At 43.8% G+C, this 20,795-nt stretch overlaps 1 protein-coding gene across 1 annotated transcript in view; it reads right to left on the reverse strand.

The window, feature by feature from the left end:
- LOC112574072 (E3 ubiquitin-protein ligase Rnf220-like) overlaps positions 1-20,795 on the reverse strand; it is a 39,291-nt gene that overhangs the window by 6,757 nt on the left and 11,739 nt on the right. The window contains 4 exon segments of the mRNA XM_025254907.1: positions 638-680; positions 1,762-1,836; positions 4,247-4,289; positions 12,637-12,763. Coding sequence (XP_025110692.1) covers positions 638-680; positions 1,762-1,836; positions 4,247-4,289; positions 12,637-12,763 — 288 coding nt within the window.

Below are 20,795 nucleotides of genomic sequence, written 5' to 3' on the forward strand. Positions count from 1 at the left end.
GAACCCAGCCACAAACTCCGATTGTCCTAAATCGGGAAAGCGGATAGGCGAGTGGAATCCGAACCCGGACTCGCGGCAGTTCGATACCCGTGTGGCGCAACGAACTTTCCTCAAATTTCTAAGAAGGGTTGGAAAAGTAGACAAAATACAGAGGTTGGGCACTAAATGCTAGCCTTCAACACTTCTTCCCTCTCCTCCGGTGAAAAGATGCTAGAATATTCGGAAGCAATGAGGACCACGTGATCAACGTTTTGAGCGAGCGTTGGTGTTTTTCAGCAAGTGAAATGTATCAAATGTTCCACCCCGACCCCTAACAAAAAAAAAAAAAAAAAAAATTGTGCCGAATATCTGAACCTACAGGCTCTTGTGGATCAAATCAGCGAAAACACTTTTCACTAAGGCAGTAACTTACCCACATTATCCCCCAAACTGTTACCAGACCGCACTTTTTTTAATGCTCTTTTAGGTCCTCTTACGAGGGCGCTGGAGTTTGCAACAAACAGAAAAGAAATCGTCTGTCTTAACAGGATTTCAATGAGCTACGTGCAGTATTAGGAAACATCCGATCCTAGCCACCCGAAACAACAGGCCACTGCTTCGACTCACAAGAGCAAAGCTCAGCTAACAAGCTACTCACCGTTCAGGCGTGACTGTCTGTTGCAGCGTATCCTCAGGTAAGTCTGCAAGATACAAGAGTAGTGATTAAATATCAGGTGCACTGCAGGTGTGCTTTTTTATTTTCATTTGTCTGACTGCTCGCGTGTGTGAGTGTGAAAGAAAGAGGGGGTGGGTGCAATGAGAAAGAAGAAAGCAGAAGAGGAATCACATTTACAGAAAGAAACAAATTCTGTACGGAAAGACGACAAACTTCGAACTTTTCAATAATTTGGGGCGGGAGGGGGGGTTCTCAAAAGTTTTGGAGAAGGTTGGCGGAAAGACAACCAATCATTGTGAATAAATTTTAAAACTGACTAATAAGAAAATTAAGAAAAGTTCAGTTCGACTAAACAGATAGAAAGAAGAATTGACGCTGCGGAAACATTCTCTACCACCCCCACCTCACTCTCCCATCCACTCACACCACCCAGCCAGCCAGCCAGCATTCTCGTCACCTATCGCCTGGGACCGTACACTATCCTCCCTTCCCCTCCCGCCCAAGATTTGTCGACACCGTCGTCTCACTTTCCTAAGCCACCTTGGAGGGAGGCCATTAAGCGTGGTCTAGAGTTGCCAGCAATTTGTCGACAACCCTCTGGCTGTCTCACGCGAGACAGGTGAGAGAGGAGAGAGGGAGGGGGAGAGCGAGAGAGCAGGGAAGCGCCAGGTAGCGTCCTGTGTGGCGCAGCACCTGAGCAGCATGAATACGTATGAGGTGCGTGGAAACCTCGTAAACACGTTTCCCCCGAGACTTCGCCGAGGACCTCAAGGCTGAGAGTGACTGTTCAGCGGCGCATAATGAATTGCGGAATTAAGAACTACGGGGCTACGGTGACACTCCTGCGGAACTGACTATAAACCACACATGTACAAGTGCAAGAGGCTTTTTAGAAAACTACTATGGGTCATAAGTGTCAGCGCTTTTGCCAGAGATTGTTAGTCTCCACCTTCATGACAAATGAAACATTTTTTTTTAAAGGTTTTTTCTTTCCCATCTCGGGTGGGACATATAATTTTATTTTGTCGACGTCACATCAAGCTGAAAGACTTCAGATAATCGCTGTCCATGGAGGATCATCAAAATGGAAAGTAACTGTAACCAACCTCATATCGAGATTTGGATGCAGCCTCTGGTGAAGGCGAGTCCTTTCCCTTTCGGACAGATGGCGACGGCAAGCTCTGTAAAATAAATAAAAAATAAATAATACACGACCATGGCCAACTCTGTTCGACGATAGAAATAACGAGCCCAAAACCTCTACCGTCATAGCCGTACAGACCCTGTAGGTGAGAGATGGGTGAGTTGATGGGAAAAATACCAGTAAAATTCAACAGTCAACGTAAGTGATAAAGATCCAGAATTTCAAAAAAAAAATCCTTTCCAAACTTCTCAATTTTCTCACGCTATGTTTCGATAATGTATTAATTTTCTCTTAAATACGGACATTTATTTCTTCTTAAATACGTATTATTAATTATTATTCGATGTAGAAGGACAACTGTTATCGATGTCTTCGTTGTTAAGTCTCTACGGAATATTGACGAAAGGACTTTGGTACGGTTCGCACACGTCACCTTCGCGCCCTGCATCACGACGATACCCCTGTACAGGTAAGCCTCCGCACATGGGCCGCGGTAACTCCTTTAGACAGCTTAATTTTTTCATCTGACTGAACTTATTTCTCTTTTCCTGACGACGATCAGGGGGCGCTACAAAAGGGGCGCTGCCACCCGAGAAGGGAGCGACCTGCCTCCGCCAAGGTGCCCCTTTTGTGTCCATGTTTGCGTACCCCTGGACCCTCTAATCCTGCCGACCACACGATCTGGCGTAGAGAAGAGCCCCAGCTAAGCCCCTGGGATTAGCTCTTTAGCACCCGACCAGCCCCTTGATCCGCTGGCAGCTACCCGGGCCACTGGCGCGGCACTGGACCACCTAGCGGCCGAAACAAAACCAGCGTTTGTCTTCGATCTGCCACGGTTCTCCTCCCTTCCATGTAACCCCCGCCGTGCCATCAGGTCTGCGTGTATCGTGTTCCGGTGCTGGAAAATTGAGTTCCACGGAGGGTTTCGCGCTCTTGTCAAGGGTCTGGCGTCGGGTCGGGCCCCCGTTAGGGCTCGAGAAACTCGGGCCGACACCTGTTGGGTGTTCGTGCGGGTTGCTGGCGGTTGGTCATTAATTATGCTAACACTGCACTGACACTTTGCGGAACCCGGCAAGTTTCGACATAGAATCGGAGAAAGGGACGGTTGGAAGGTTTGGGTAGCTCTTGGTGTTAAGCAATGGTGTCGTTAACATCTGCGCATGCCCGCCGACCTTGCGCAGTGGTCGTCACGTGACGGGACTATACACGCGTTTCCAGAAAGACCGAGTGGAACGTGAAACCTACCGTCCAGTGAAAATACTTTTCTTACAATGACCACACTTCGGCAGTTTTCATAGTCCATTTCATTTTTTCGGCACCATCGCTTCCCGCCATGGGCTTTTCTTTCTACTTCGCGTTAGTTGTCGATTCACCGCTGCCATACAAATTCCGCCTGTTCTTTCTCAGGACGAAGCCTTTGGAGTCCGTTTTGAATCATTTGAACTTTTTGCACCTGTACTGTTACAGGCTAACGTCCACATTCTTCTACAACATTATCTCTGTCAGCTCGATCTTAGTGCCGATGTGTTACAGAAATCGTGTGTGGTTACAAACATGAAGGAGGGTACGAACCTACGCGGCAACTACCAGAAGAAACGGTAGACAATCATAAAGCAATCAACAGATGCTGAAGCTCGAAATTTAGCAAGTCGCGTTTATGTTTATATAATTTTTTTAATTCGTTTATTTCAAACAATATAACGGTCGATTTTAAATTGCGTTTTATGAACATGTGTACATCGCGAGCCGCTGCTACTGATCCACGTGCAGACACGTAAGTCGGGAAAAAGATCAGAAAGTCTTGTTCATGGAATGTTTATTGTGTTAAATCGTCTTCAAGCTGCAGGCAGATGATGTGATTATCGAATATTACTCCTCTTCTCTTCCTACTCTCCTCCACCGCCAGATTATCTCACCGCCAATGTCCCCAGTGGCCAGACAGCGAGTGACAGTGACAGAAAGAATCTCTCGTCTAACACTCTTTATGTATTGCAGAACAAATAATTATCTCTTTCAAATTAGTATAACTAAAGAAACACTAGTGTAAATATTATAAAATAAATTATTGTCATTTTCAAATGAATAAAACGAGGTAATATGCGTAAACCTGTTTTACTACTGTGAAGCTTTTAAGTTTCCTTCAACCCTCTTTTTTTTTTATTAACAGTAATTGGACGTTTGGCTCGATATAATTCTGATTATAATTCGCCTAATGAAGACAGACTATCAAAAATATTCTTTTATCTTTACAAGAACATATAATTCTTTCCCATCCCCTTATCTATTTTCTATGCACCACATAATCTCACACCACCTAGACAGCCTCGGTTTGGATTCACTTCTTACTCTAAAACTAAAAACTAAAAAATATCTGTTACATGCGACATTACTTATTGATATTCTCTAGATAAGTAATCAATTCAAACAACACTTAAAACATTCTTTACCTTCCGCCCCTGTGGTGTTGAGTCTCGCGATTTGCGCCCACCTCTGCAAAATAATGAAAACTGGCTTTTAGGCTCCTCAACACCGAGCAAACGCTAAACTGCATCCGTCAAATAAACAAAAGCAGGACGAGAATATGAGATATACATAAATATGAGCAAACAGACGGACAGACAGGTAAAAAAAAAAAAGGAAAGTATCTAAGAAGACGAACAAACACCAGTTTTTATTTTTTTTCATAGTTGACGCTATTTCCCGGACAAGTGTTTAAACAGTCATCTCGGATCATAAGGCTAAATAGGAACCTACAAAGTGTAGATGTCATGCAATCTGATGCAATAATGTACAAATAAACAAACAAACAAAAAGTGAAAGAGAAGACGAAAGAAGGCCAAACAGTCAGACGGACAAAATCTATTACAGTCTTTCAAGACTGTTACGGCTGAAAATACGAGGGGAAATAAATCGAGGAGTTTGTTTGTTTGTTTGTTTGTTTGTTTGTTTTTGCCTGTATGTTTTAGCAACCATTTTGTGTACGTCTTTCCGAGTACATCTCGCCCTCTCATATCTAACCTGCATCAATAGGGTCGCCCAGTGGTGTAATGGTTAAAACGATTGTTGGGGCAGACATCGCCGTGGGTAGAAGCATTTTCCTCAAACTAACCCATCACTCTTCTCCCCGACACACACACACAGAGAAGAGCCGAGTGGGCGAAGGTCGAGAGCAAGGAAAGAATAGGGAGAAGAAATGACAAATAAAGAGTCGCTGGATATAAAGAGGAATGCAGCAAGACAAGGCAGGGAACAGCACTCAGTGCTATGATAAGTTCAAACGAGAGCCGCCACACCCTCATTTCCTCCCAGGCTCAGACTCCAGAGACAGAAGAGGATTTGCTTGTCTATTTCTGATTAACGGACCGGTCCATGCCCGTTGCCCATGATAAAATATGATGAAAAACTAGGACCGGGTGTGGGAGGTGAGGTGTGAAATAGGAAAAGAGAAAGTCAGTGGAAAAGAAAGGGCGCGGGACAAAAATAGCTCAATAAAACTATGTTTTTAGAACAATAGTGAAAACAAAATACAGACTTACTGTTGCCAAAGCGATCTGAAAAGGAATAAAAGAAAAGCGTTTTGTTTTTAAAACAAAACATAAGCCAATTGCGTGTAATTGTAAAGGCAACAGGGAAGTCAATTCGATCAGAGAAATTCTAGCGAATATCATGGCAAGACGATTTATTAATAATAATAGTAAACCAGCGTGAGAGAATTAGTAACAAGGGGAAAAAACCAAAGCAAACAAAAGAAAGAAAGAACAAGTATACAGACTGTTAATCTTAATTTAATCCCATGCGATTTTGAATTTGTAGCAAGTAGCGTGGGTCCTCAAGAAAGGAACCAGGGATTGGTAAAACAAACTGAAAAGAATGTGCCAATCACTTAAAGACAAAAAGCTCCCTTTACAAGATTGCGGTGCCATTTTCCAAGAGCAGTCAGCAACAACTCAAATTATTATGAAATATGTTTGCTTCCCCTGTCTCGATTACTTCCCTTACAGAAAAAAAAAACCCACGAACGCTTTCTCCTTCTTTTTATTTATTTCATTACGAGAGGGTGACACCAAAGACACTATGTGGTGACTACTTCCCTTATAGCGACAAGGGAGTGAAAGAAAAGAAGGATGAGGAGAACATGTTAACAGTTAACGACATGGAAACAGAATGAGAACGAGAGAGTGGCGTTCCCCTCCAACGATCTCCAGTATTGTCCTGCGACTGATTTCAGGCTAATACAACTTTAGTCCTAAAAATAAAAATACCCCCAACCCCTTTAGGAAAAAAAAAAAAAATGGTGAGATTCTGCTAGCAACACGGCACTCCCCTGCTACACGGCTCGCACGCGGAGTAAGATCATCTCTAGGGAGGAGATGATTAGAGCGGTAACCAGAAATTAGTGGCAATTTCTCACAATAACACCGCACTAACACAATTACGATTAATCCACTCTACCCCCGGCCTGCCCACTGGGCTGCGCGGCGGGCAGGAAGTGGGTGACAACGCTAACGCGGAGGTTGACGAGACGAATGAAGCGCGGGATCTCGGCGGCCCAAACCTAAATCTGGTTACTCTTTCATTTCGCAAATGGATGTGGACGGGCGCGCCGGCTCGCTCAGACAGCTCTCGCGCCCACAAGCAAGCAATTACCGCTTCTGTCTCGACCTAAATTGTAGCAGGATGCGCGCAAACTGCCACAATCATTCACAGCTCTATCTTGATTTGCCTTTGTCGCCAACGCTGGTCGTCGTGCTGCTCCTGGTGGTAGTGGCGGTGGTGGTTGTGGCGGTGGTGGGGACAAACCACCAGCGAGCTGGCACTCTTTTCTTTTTTTTTTTTTTTTTCTTGCGTCGCCGCAGCAGTAATCCTGGTCTTTTTCGCGCCTCCTGGCCCGATTCGATGAGCAATAACGATCGTGTTCGAATGCCGTTATGTGGTAGATGTAGCGAAGTCATAGACATGCGAGGAGAGTCTTCACCGGCGCAAGGACTGCAAGCAGTGATAAGGCTTTTTGTAACCGTCATGTTTTTTCAAAAAAAAAATGGAAACTTCATTATATTTGTCGGATTAAGCCTTTAGCACAGACGCTGTGGAAACACGCGAAGTCAAGAACGTTGACACCCTTGTGATGTCATCATCTATAAACGGGTACAGGCACTGGCCGCTAGCGCCATCTGCTGTGGTCAAGCGGCGATACCCAGAAATCATCTATTTTCAAACTTTAACACAGCATAATTATCACTGTGATAATAGTATTGAAATAAAATTTGGCATCTCCTCGCCTACTACATTATTTTTGCAGTTGTGTTTATGTTGATGTCGAGTGTTTATGAACGAAACACACGATCATTTCACTGCTGGATGCTCGTCCCTCCCTCTTCCCCTTTAGATGACTCAATTTTCAGCGGCCATTTCTGAGAATCCAAAGAGTAGGTTCATTTCTATAAAAAAAACTTTAATTGGATCAAAAATGTTTCTACAAAAAGAATCGCTAAATACGACATGTGACGTTTGTGTGAGGATCCAGCGGGCCGCCCATTCATCCAACTGCCTCTAGTCACAAAAGACTTCCATGAAACACGATACATATATCTTCCTAGTAAATGTTTTTAAAAGTATCTTCGTTGCACAAACTGGTTTATTCGTTTCTATGGATGGTCAAGTAAAAAACCGATTTTTGATCGACTCTCCAAACGAGTTGGCAAACGTTTGACAACGAAGAATAATTTGGAGAAAACGGCGCGCACAATGTTTCCAGTGTGAATAATGTTAACGAATATAAGAATAAATTCAACAAATTAGTGCCACGTCTATGAAATATACAAATATATATTTAAATAAAGTAATACTATTTTAACTATACTTAGGAGACGATGAATATCACCTAAAAAAAAAAAAGGCTTTTAACAGAGGGGAGGAATAGATAACGAGAGAAGGTGCAAGAACAAGTCACAGAGCACAAACGCTTATACACAAAAACAAGGGTCTTGTGAGTAAAAGGACGGGTGGAAAAAATTCTAAAAATACAAATAGAGTAGTTTTTATGAACCTATCTCTTGTCGCTCAATAGACTATTTTCATTCTAACACCAGAGATAGAAAACTGTGATGTTTTGCTACAGTGAAGTGTATCCGGGGAAGCACTTTCTCACAGTAAATCGCACGTAGTTGTTAATTTTTATAATTGGACTATGCTATTAATTACAAAGGAATATTACTCATTGCTGTCAATAAAATGTTATAACTGTGCGTTAAATAGTAAAAATCAGAAAAGTACACGAGCATCTCCACTGGATATCGGGGATGTGCCCTGATGTTGCTGGGTTGTCTGCAGTCAGCAAATTTCACATCCGGGAAACTCGGCGCCATTAGCACAGAATAACAGGGTAGTACCAGTAAATACTAAATGTGGCTGTCCGTGAAGCTTGCTAAATTTCCTATCTTTAGGAAGGCAGTGGTACAAACACACGGACCTCTACAGCAAAAGAAAAATCTGCCGACATCCGAGGTCTAACCCTACCTAACCTCTACCCCTAAGCTACTTTCAGGGTTTTTTTTTTGCCTCCTATTAGCAGCTTGATGAACGCAACTGTTGATGAATAGGACAGCAACTGGGCAGGCCACACGGGAAATCGAGCTATTCATCTCCAGAACAGAGGAAGCCGACAGAAGGTGGCTGCTTCTTCAAAGCGACTAGCAGCTCCTTAACGGCCCAGCCATGCGTAGCCGTCTGCACGACAGCAGCAGCAGCAGCAGCAGCAGCACACGCATGCGTCCAGCCACTGAGCCCGTCCACGCCCTTGTAGCAGCTTTAGCTTCACTGTCAACGGTCACCGACCTATGTTTGTCTGCTAAATTTATTAACACAAATTTGGGTGAATAACATCTCCATGCTCTCCAAACATCATCAAGCACAGGAAAAAGGTTCAAAAAAAAAAAAGAGCAAGAAACGTACACGGGTATCTTTACGTTGTCAGAAAGGCAGGGTGCAGCCAGTGAGAGCAGTAATCAAGTCTATCCGTGTAAAGTCAAAGGTGTGACCATGTTCGGTAAATAGTGAAGGGAGGAGGGAGAGCGATGGCTGCGATGATGTGGACAGCTTGAAAGAAACCAAACTTCAGACTCAAAACATTCCGACGGAAGTCCATCAACTTCATTGCCCAGCTTGATCTTCTCGTGTCCTGTTTGTTTTATTGCTTAAAATATGTTTACCAACCCTACTCTGGCAATTTCTTTCCTTTCATTGAGACCGAAATCTCTGGACTTCATTTTTCTGTTTACTTAATCGCGTCTTGAATTTAGGCGCGTAATTAAAATAACAAAACAAAACAAAAAACATTTCAGCAAATTCGAAACTTTAAAAAAAAGTTAAAATGACTGCAAAATAATGCGGTTTGCACGCACTAACAAATATATTTGTCATCATGTACCATGTCTAGACAATTGTTGGTAATTTGACTGGCTTTTGTACCTTAACCTCATTGATAGGTTAGACGACTTTTTTGGCAATCTTGTACTAATTATGTTGTTCCGTGCTTAGTACTTTCAATATGAGCAAGCTCCAGTCATTATTATATAAACACATCTTTCTTGAAGGTTTTTTTGAAACATGATCTAAGAGTTTCTTTTAAAGTCGGCGATTCACGGTGGACAACAGAACAATGCTTCTCACCAATATCTCATAATCATTCCTTAATATTCCGTAAAAACAACCCTTTTCTTAAAGAAGGTAAAACTTAAAAAAAAAAAAAAAAAAAAAAAAAGAAAAGTTACATCAGGCGCACAAAAAATGATTATATTTGACTAAGAAATTTAAATATCACAAGAACACCTAGAAACATAACATCAAGCCTCCGTTTGTCAAGCGATCTACAAAGTCGAAGTCGTTTATTTCTTAAGTCCCCACACTCATTTTTCCCAATGGACCGATCACTGAAGCTGATGCATCCAATGAAACAAATAAACTCGGGAAAGAAAATGTAATCTCAGTGGATACTGAAGGCCATTCCACTTTTCCCATTTGCAAGCCAAAGACTGGGGACAGACCAGACGGTGTCTAGGTCAGAGTCGTACTGACCTAAAGCAGGAACCATTTGAGACAGTCCAAAGCGCCCCCTCGCCACACTCAAGCACTCTGCAAACTCCTTCCCACCTCATCCCCTCCTTCTCTCTTCTCTGTCACCCGCTCCTTCCTTCGTGTCATCCTCCCCGACATCCAAGGGGCACAACTTGCTCTTTCTCTTGACCTTCCAATTGACGGCCATATAATCCAGTTGTTCTTCGTGTCGACCTTTCTGATTTTCTGGTGCTGTTCGTCACGGGCTGTGATTCACGCTTGAGTGTCAACGCCAGAGCACCCACCTCCCTGCCTTGCCGCCCAAGAATTAAATCTCTCATTAATACGCATATCAATCAGCATTTCCGCCATGGCCGGGCGCAGGGCACGCCGGGTACACAAGTCCCGCCAAATCCCGGACTGGACCGATGACAATCACCAAATTCACGCCCCGGCCAACAAAAGGGCAGTGCCATCAACGGGGGTGGGGAGGCCTCCCTCCCGCCACCCGTTTATTTTCTAATCTTTATCTGAAAGTGAACTCTCGGAAGCTCGCCTCATTTCCGACAATGCACACCCCCCGCTCCCCGTCATTGCTACCCCAGTGACGATGATGGGACCAGATTTCTGTCCGTTTGCGGGATGCACGGGAACCGAAGGGGCTCGCAGACCCCTCGCAAGATAAAACTCGCTGCCAACTGCTCCACAACTCCCAGAGTCCTCTAACCACTCCCTTCCCTTTACGGCCGCAGACACCAGCACCAGACGTTAGCAGATGGCTGAACAACGATAACAATGTGTGCAAAATTTAATAAGGTCGCCCATGATACCCACTTCTCCTCATTTTATCACTCACTGTAGCTGAAGCCAGAGAGCCCTCCAAGGTCCCGCGGGCAATGAAAGATCTCTCTCTCTGTGTTTTGTTTTAAACAGAACCGCCCTGGACCTGGCAACACCGAGTCACCCGTCCTTGGTGCTAGTGAAAAAGGTCTTGACCACCTCTCACTCCATGCGACAGCTGTTTGCACAAACATGGCCGGGCCCAGACCGGAAATGGTCGTCAATGGGCCTAGTCGCCTTCTCTTGAAAACTATCCAGCAAAATTATGAGTCTGCATTGTTCTCGGGGGGCAGTATGTAAATGGCCTAATTGACTTCGCCAGGGATTTTGATTGCCGTCAGCCCTCTTGTCCCGCGAAGCTTCTGCAGTCCTCTCACCGCACACAGCAGGAAGAAGGCATATCACGTGACACACATTAGACAACTCTTTCTCCGCGATTTCTCGCTACGTTTAACGGCGGCCAGCTTTCAGCCACGCCGGCAGACAACTCTCACCGTCTGGAGTCACAAGGGTCAAGGGGATTGCTGTCTAAGAATCGCTGGAAGCAGACACAAACATAAAGCATGTTAGCTTTTACTACACGGGGAAAGACAGAAATAAATAAGCCTGCCGGGTGCCGACCATAAGTCGATGACTGACAGCATAACCGATGTTTAGGTACTCTACCTCAAAAGGCGATTGTCATGCACGAGTGAACATTCGAATCCTGGCACGCCCGTAGTGTGAACAGTCACTGTTAAAGCCCGAAACAATTGCGTTGACATTAAAACCCGGCACTTTACATCGCCTGTCCAAAATATTTAAATATTTAAAACTCAACACGGGGGCAGCAACCAACCGTCAAAACAAGAACAATCGCAGCTGTACATTTTCCATCAAGGAACTCGCTTGGAAAAATAAAGGAAGTGGAACAACGCAACACGAAGACAGAGCAGTGACGAGCGAACTAATGAACGCACAAAATCCTCCTCCTCCTCCTCATCATCATCATGAGAGAAAGAAATCGTACAAATGATGACAATATGCATACGCGATTCTTTGGACATGTAAAGAACTTCCTATGCATTGTCTATTCAACTGCTTCGCTATACAAATTAAGGACTGATTAATTAATTAATGAAAGCACCAGACGAACAGAGTGAGAACAAATGCAAGCAACCATTTTTTTTTTCATCTGGAGAACTATCAGGTGTCGACACACTTTTAAGATATTATTAACACATGATCTACCACTACGAAAAGTTCATTCACGCTGAGTTAGGGTGTCTATGTAGACTCCATACAAGCTTTCGATTCTAATCCACAAATCATTCCAGTTACATGATTGTATAATTCTGCAAGAGACAGTAGACAATCGTTTAAAAGACGAGATGGAAAATAAAATAAGGGGGGTCGCTTCTTTGTTTGTACTTTCTTACTATGTGTGTCAAGCTTGCAGAAGAAACACCATCTGAATTTAATCTCTCTTTGGGCAGAAGCAAAATTACATTTATATATTTTTGATTGTAGATATAATAATTCATATGTGCTGGCTGGAGATACTACTAACTATAACCCCATGAGTGTGTAGATTGAAGTGTGAGAGTTTACTAGAGAAGTCAAGTGCCGCCAAAGATTTCATCCTTCGTCTTTTACTTTAATACCTGGAAAGTATTCTGCAGAAATGTGCTGGAACCGTGTAGTACGAGAAGTTCCATAATATATATTTTTTAAAAATACACATTTTTTCAATCATCCCCCTCAACCGACAATGAACTCGAGAGAGCGGGAAGTATGGGCTGACCATAGCAACAAACGTACACCTCGCTTTTGTTGCAAAACATGTTTACTTGGATATGCGACAGTTCGAGATAAGAAAAGTGTGCGAAGTCCTTAGCAGATAGCAGATCAGAAGGTAGATAATAATAAAATGCAAGAAGTTTTTCCGCTTTAAAGGTTTTCTTACCTGCAGATGCGCTCCAGCTTGTCTATCTCCATGGACAGATGTGCCTCCAGCTCCCCTGACCTCAGGGTCAGCCCACACACTGGACAACAAGGTGTCTGACCATCCAGCGCACAGCGTTTTCTTTGTTCTGAAAAAATAAAAATTCAAACAAATGCAATTCAAACGATACCAAGATTATCGACATCGTCTGTTTTTCCCTCCTGATAAGAAGATAGATGGGTCTACAGAAGTTTGTTTTGTTATGATTAACAAATACACACGAATGAAACTGCACGACTTAGAAAATAAAATAAGTGACCTTAAATACATTTTATTTTAATTTTAAGAAGCTCCTTCCATATGTTTGGGGCAGCCTCTACGTTTTCCATAAAGTTGAAATGAGCGGTAATAAATTAGAGAAGTGTTGTAAAAGTATTTCTAATATATACTTCAGATGTCCATATTGTAACAGGGATGAACAAGAACTGCTCTTTCTGTTTGCTGTTGACATTCAAGGTACAATGATCTAAGTTAGTATTATAACACTGAAGACAAAGACCCCTTCTCAGTTGCAGCTCTATCAAGTCAAAACAACTCTTTATAATCAACTCCTAGCCTTATATTTTTCACAATCTTTAAATCTTAAATAAATAACTAGGACTTAAATTCCGTTTAGTTATGGTGACTATATTAAATGTAGGCGGCCCACATGTAGCGGGCGTAGTTCACGAAAGGCTAAGAAGAAATTGGAAATACTCCCAACCCCACCCCCAAACACACACAATTACTTATTACTAACAAAGGTTTCAATGAACTGAAAGGCAAGAAACAGATCTTGAAGTTCAGTATTAGAAATATATATATGTGAGCTCTTGGCTAAACGAGTGTAGCATCTGAAAAATGTCTGTATTTACAAAGACATGAACTGTCAGCGAAATATTGTTAGCAAACCTCATGTAACCTCAGTCAGTTTCAAAAGCCAAGCTTTGTTTCTAGTGAATTTTCTAAGTAGACCAAACGAAAATATTGTGAAGACGCAAAAGTTGCGCTTTATAAATTCCCAATTATTATTATTATTCTTAAAAAATAAAGTTACTAGAGATTTTAAAATGTTGAAATGATTTTTGTAATTGTACAGCAGTTGTACCAAATGCGTCGCACTTTCGACTCCAGAGTTAGCCAAGTTTTCAAGTCAAAAAATCTTGACACAAAATAAAATTTCCTAAACAATTCGCCGAAATATATCCATGCTTCGTTAATTAGATTAATGAGAAAAATACGTTAAAGAGGCAGGTAAAATACGTTACACATCAACTCAAAATATATTTATCATGTTTGCATGTGATGATGCAGTTGCAGATAACGACATACACCTTTTTTATCACCTGTCATTATCAAACTGTCGAACTACTCAAATAAAACGATTGTAACCAGTCCCGTACAAACATCTTAAGAAATGGAAAATCAACCACGACCTCCTCACGTGATGAAAGAATCTTTACCACCTGTCTTTAAGATCCACTTAACTGTTCGACCAACGGTAATTTTAACAGGCGTGGCCTACCTTTACAGAAATCGCCATTTTTATGCCCGAATTACTCAAACACATGAATATAACAGAAAAAATTACAATGTCAGTACTTAGATTAAAAATGTCAAGTATCAACAAAGAAAATGAACATCAGCAGACGACACATACTGGTGCTTTTCTGTTGTCTGTCTGAACTGCTTGATGGTTTATGTAGATAAAGTTTATTTTACTGCACTTTCGAGATGTGCTTAATGCTCTTGATTTTAATTTTATTTTTTTTAATTTATTTTAGTCGGCTTTACTCTCATAGGGGTAGCCCGCTGTCAAACACACATCAAACACTTGTATTAGTGTTTGTTCCCACTTTCCTGAATTTGAGAATATTTAGGAAAAAGATGGCTCCTCTTCACTGAAAGAAATAATCAGGACAAACCGCAAACTTAATCTGCAGAAAAGGTGTGCACCATGCTAGCAATGCTTGAACCGGAAGTGCAGAACAAGAAAAATTTGTGCGCATATCTTTCGCGCACCTAATTACAAAAAGCTCCACATCTCTGTTTCTGCGGCTTTTAATTCACTGGCATTCTGTATCAGTTGTGGACACAATCCTCGCTGAATAAAGACTACTGTCATTGTCATAAGAATGTAATCCTGTTACGAAGAAAGGTAAGATACCCGGGGTGTAAGCGGCACTCAGGGTAAACACAGGGTAGGTTGGCAGCCAGGTGCTCACATTACTGACTGGTCGTCTGGGTCGCTGTAGGAGGGCAATCGGGGGACTAGGCATGGTGTATTGCACTAACCCTTACTGCACCTCCACTGTGTCATATATACCTCGTGAGTGCATTTCTTCCTTTGTTCTGTATAATGAGAGTATTCCCGGAGTTATGTATGTCTGACAGACGGACATGGAACAAATGAGATTTTGTTTCAGTGCACCTTTCATGTGTATGTATGGGGGAGGGGTGTAGGTTAGCATTTGTGTTGAATGTCGTGTGTGGGTGTGTATGTCTGCGCGTTGCTTGTGTGTATATATATATATGTTTATATTATGTTTGTATGTGGGTAGTCATGGTGACCAAAAGAAAATTTTCTGTCTTGGACTGCCTTGTAAAGACAATAAAATTTATTTTATTTTATTTTATCTTTCATCCACCTTTCCGCTCACAAACGTACAAAGTAGTCTTTGACTACCCTAACCCTAAATCAACTAGGAATACAAATATTAAACAGCAGGTGGGAAGGAAAGAGATTTTGTAGGTGGTGAAAACACAGGACTTGCTTACTGCTTATTGGTTCTGATGAAAAGTGTGTCAGATTTGACAAAGAGGGTGAATTTTATTGAGGAGAGGATTAAAAACTTATTTTAAAAAACACACACAACGCAAAGTCTAGAGAAAAAACAAAAAACAAAAAGGAAAAGCCGATGATTAGTGTGAAAAGAGTGTTTCCATGACAGCGTCTGACAGAGACCATGCCATCTCGTCCCAACAGACGTCCGTTTGTCCCCACCCCCACCACCTCACATTCCACCCCCTTGGTACTCTTTCACCTCGGCGGCAAAACTTCGCTTCCACAACAGGCACTAGACTTCCTCTAAGAGGGGCGGAGAGGGGAGAGAAGATGGCCCCCTTAGAAGGAGAGTATGTGGAAGGCAAGGATGGGGAAGGGGAGGTAGGTGGGTGCAGAGCGGAGGTGGGAGGGGGTAGTCCGAGGACGGGCGGCCGTTAAAAGCAGATCGATCGATGGGGGCCCGCCGGAACTGTACGTGGATCAAAGCAAATGAAGCGACGCGCCGTTGAAAGGGCCGGCGGATGGGACGTGTGATGAAGGCGCTGGTCGAGAGACTGACAGCCATTGTACCCGCGCCTCGCCCGATTGACTCGCAGGGGCTGCAAGTCGGCAGTGCGACGCGGCTGATCTCCTCTTGTCGCACGCCTTTTTTTTTTTTTGTAGTGGGTGAGCGGATGGAGGGGGGGGGGGGGGGGGGGAGGAAGAGAGAACGCCGGACGTTGGCTTGATTAGCTCATCGCCTCCGTCGTCATCTTTGAGGACCCTCTCTCTCTCTATTGCCTACTCTGTGCAAGCGGCTGCAGCGAGGGTACCCTCGTTCACACCCCTCCTCACCCAGCAAAAGTCTAGTACCCGCTTTTGGGAGAGGAGGAGCCCTACTAGCAGACGAAGCGAGACTTGGATGAGGAAACTGTGGGAGGGTGGGGGGTGGAAAGAGAATTTAGTTGGTTGGATGGATGGGCAAAAGGGAGGGCAAAATCAGTGAAGCGAGACTTGTCCGAGCTCAAAGTCAGGCCCCAGGAGACTAGCAGCGTCTGGGGGCACGTGACGAGGGTTGAAGGAAGGGGCAGACCGGATGACTCCAGGCTCCGCTCAAAGCTGCCTGATGTGGATGGAGCTATGACGGGAGTCAATGCTGAAGCAGCTGACAGACAACCGACGGTTGCGACAAGGGGAGAGGGGAAACGAAGAATGAATGAAAAAACTGAGGGTGGAAGGTGGCGATTCGATGCACTTTCGTGTGCATCGATGTCATCGTTTTGTGTAATCTTCGAGACGATCTCATAAAGAATCCGTGCACAGTGGACTTGCTCTCCCTCCCTTGGTTCACCAGACGTCTGTGTCCCTCTGCAGCAATTCCAAGAAGCGGGCCGGGATGGGGAACATGAAAGCTTTCATTTGCTTTTTTCCCTCATTACTCCTTTGAAACCTAACCTCCCTCCTCATTGTTTTTCTTTCTTTCCTTCACACACAAGCGCACAAGTCACGTGTGTCACAAAACATGCTTCTCGTGCCATTCCAGAGGCCGTTAGAGACGCCAGTTAGCGCCCTTGTCGGCGAGATCAAAGAACGTCTTTAATCCTCCCCGGGAAGTGGCAATCAAAGCCATCCGACCCTGCGGGGCAATGCGCCCTCCGTGTCACCAGATTAGGATTACAGTCTTCCGCAGAAGCTGGTGATGCCAGCCTTCTGCTGACGCCCGCACGTGCAGCTGGTGACAGTTGCCCACCGGAGACCTACAGTCACTTGTAGTCACTTGCTGTCATAACTGGCAGTCAACAGTCTTTGACAGGGTTGATTGAAGCCCAAATATTCACATACTCGGTACCCGGTGGGGTAAGTCGCTGCCCTGGGGCAGCAAAGGGCACTCAGGGACAAATGATAAAGCGGTGTTCTGACCCCACAGGTGCTTTGCCTGTGAGGTCGTACTTACAAACCGCGGCAAAGACACCAAGAGGCAGAGAAACATGAAGTCATGTCCGAGGGGTCTGAACATCGCTTAATAACTCCGGAAACAAGACCGTTTTTCCTCGAGTTCGCGGTTTTGCCCCGTGAAAACGACCTACTCTCGCTCCATAATTACGGCCCCTGAAGGGCTTCGGTCTAACGCAATAACTATTTGCTTTGGACAAGATTCCTGTTGAATTCGGTGAACCTAGCCTGCCGAAAGCCTGGCTGCAGGCCTGATCAATTTTATCACAGCAGTTTTATTTATTTTCTAAATATTTTTACGTCCTGAAAGCATTTGATCGCGTTAGGTGTGATTTATTTAGAGATAAAGTAACTGGATGCCATCAAATAGAAAACTGTAGTACATCGGCTGTTGAAAATTGTTGTGCGTGGTACTGGGAACAGTGTTACAGTGACAGACATACAGTGGAACCTCGGTTAACGAACTTAATCCGTTCTGGAAAGCTGTTCGTTATCCGAAATGTTCGTTATCCGAAACAGTTTTTTCCATAAGAAATAAAGGAAATATATTTAATTGGTTCCCAGCCCCTGTTGACTCGCTAATATTTGAAAGTTACAGGCTATATATATATAGGTATTTGTTTTAATGAGAACAGTTATAATACAATATAAATGGAGTTAAATAAACATAAAAACATTAACGAAAGCATTTAAACAACAGAAAACTTGTTTGGAAGCAGGTGTGGGGAGGAAGGGGTGGAATTATTGTTGGATTCCCCCTCCATGAGCACACGTGACATTATAAAATCGGGGCTGACTTCCTTTTTCTGTAGCTTTGAGGTTAAAGAAAAAAACTCGTCCAGTGTCTGTTCCTTCTGCCTTTTTTGTAAAACTCTTCGGTAATACGACATCACATATCCGACAGACGCATGCCACCTTCATACTTTGAAATCATTTCATTTTTCAATTGATTTGTTGGCCGCTTCCTTGTCATTACATCACTACTATTAATTGGTCTTAATCTTCTTTGGAGCCATGACTGAGGATTATCTTATTAAAATAAAGCACAAAAATCACTAAATAAGAAGGATGCGCATAGATAAGGAACGACCGATCGTAACTGTGTCTCGAGCGTGAATGATGACATGCTGGTCGGTCACGTGTGGTTCACGTGGCTGTTTGTTATCCGAAATTTTGTTCGCTATCCGAGACAAACTTTTAACGAAATTTTTGTTCGTTAACCGAAATATTCGTTATCCGAGGCGTTCGCTAACCGAGGTTCCACTGTACTCAAACATCTGAATGCTTTTAATACCGACCAGCTGGGTGCTGATTTTATGCGCCAACTATTTATTGCTACAGGGGAGAGCACTCGCGAGCCCTGCGACTCGGGACTTTTATCAAACTGTCATTTTATCGACATATCACTTCCGTCGAAATGTCACCATAGTCGAAAAGTCAGTTTTGTCGAAGTGTCAATCGTTAGTCAAGCTGTCGCGCCACATGGATAGTCGTTCGTGCGCGAAAAAACGCGGTTGTCGTTCCTAACCCTTGTATCAGATCTTGTTTCTCGCCAAAGCCAGACGAGCAAAGGGATGGTGGGGTGGGGTGACACAGAACAAGGGGATGGGAGGCACAGACTTCTGCCATCGATCAGTGACCAAACCACCAGCCCTGAAGTTGCGACTGTCTGACCGCTGCAGGGGATGATCAAGCCGCAGCCACTGTGGACACTGTCTATTTCGCCGGCGATACTGATGTCAGCCCTCCACACACGTGATAGCACGTGCGCTAAAAACAGGCGCTAACTGCTGTTAGTGTCGTAGATCGCTGTCGTCTTGGATACGCATCCTTCCGGCCGGAGTGGGGAGGGACTGGTAAAAGAAAGTGGTGGCGGTGGTGGTGTTGTGGGGAGGGAGCAGTGTAGAAGAACTTGAAAGGACAGCGAGCTGCCTTTTGGGAGTCTTGGCGAAGCGTAAAATGAAAGGACGGTCGGGAGGCAAGAAAGCGGAGCACACAAATATTCAAGACACCAACAACCCTCCCCCCACCTTTCCTCCACCATACCACGCCCCCACCACGCGCTACATGTAAAAAATGTGACATAGTCTGAAACATGTCTTCCTTTATTACCATCACAATAAGTATGCCATCATCATCATCTCTAGACATCACCTCTTTCGTTAACTGGATAAACAAGTCGGTCATTTAGAATGGCTAAGACGAAAATGAGTGTTACTAGACCACGATCTTGATAACAATAGCGATGGTATATTCAGAAAGCTTGAGAAAGAAATGCAGATTATTCTCGGGTAACATAAAACATGAAGGCGCACACACACATACACACACCACTCACGCGCGCATTCGCAGGTAGGGGAGAGGGAGGGTAGGCTAGGCCAGGTAGAGATCATGCAGCCCCGTAAGAAATCACACACACACAAGCATACATAAGCATACACATTAACACAAATACTCGGCATTTGAGGAGGTGGCGAGACCAAGGCGTGGACGAGAAACTATCGTCTGACAGAACCTGTTCACACTATCATTCAGTGGTGTACAGACTGCTGCCATTCGCCTCCCAGAAGGTTTTGTCGAGGTCGGTGGGCAAGTCATTCACAGACAAGCTACAGGGCGTGAGGCAACTCTTCAAGTCCAAAAACGAATCACAGCTCTCCGCCTTGAAACCTCCTGCTACAGTTAGGAGACTGGATTTAAAAAAAAAAAAAATATTGGACTGTTAACAAAGTGGAGCGACCTTCACACAATGGCACCCTGCGTTTAATGTGAGTGAGAAAGTGAGCTTTTTACAGCAGACCTCGCCATTACTTCTGACCACAACACAATGAGCGTGAGTGAAAGGCACTTTCCCTGGAAAGGGAGTTAGAGATAAAGAATTCTTTTTGAGTCATCAGTCTCTTCCCCGCCCCCTTTAATCGCTTATGAAGCTCTCTCTCTCCTGCATGCACACACACACACACAGAAAAAGACTAAAATTATCCCTTTAAGGACTAAAATTATCCCAAAGATTCAATAAAGACATTTAACTTTAAGTTTGAATCTTCATCCGCACCGACATGGCTCCCTGAGGAAACAAAATAAAAGTAATATGTTCTTGAAAAGCATCTACAGATTCTACATAAGAACATAAAGATTAAAACCTGATGAGAAGCATAGGTAAGCACTGACTGCCGGCTTAACCGGACCAGTAAACACCCTGTTACCAACGCCACCTTTGTTCAGCCGCCAAGGGCTTTAAGCGGTAATGCAGGTAATGAAATGAGGTTTATGTCCGAGCAGGTGTGGAGTTAAACTGAAAATCCCATCAAAGTAAAATACAGGTATGTCAGTACAGGACAGGTTAGGTTAAAAGGAATGAAAATTCCACATAAGAGGGGAAATCTTAGAAGTGGGAACGATCCTATTCTCGGGCAGCCATAAT

The sequence above is a fragment of the Pomacea canaliculata genome, linkage group LG10, assembly GCF_003073045.1.
Source record: "Pomacea canaliculata isolate SZHN2017 linkage group LG10, ASM307304v1, whole genome shotgun sequence".
Classification (NCBI taxonomy): domain Eukaryota; kingdom Metazoa; phylum Mollusca; class Gastropoda; order Architaenioglossa; family Ampullariidae; genus Pomacea; species Pomacea canaliculata.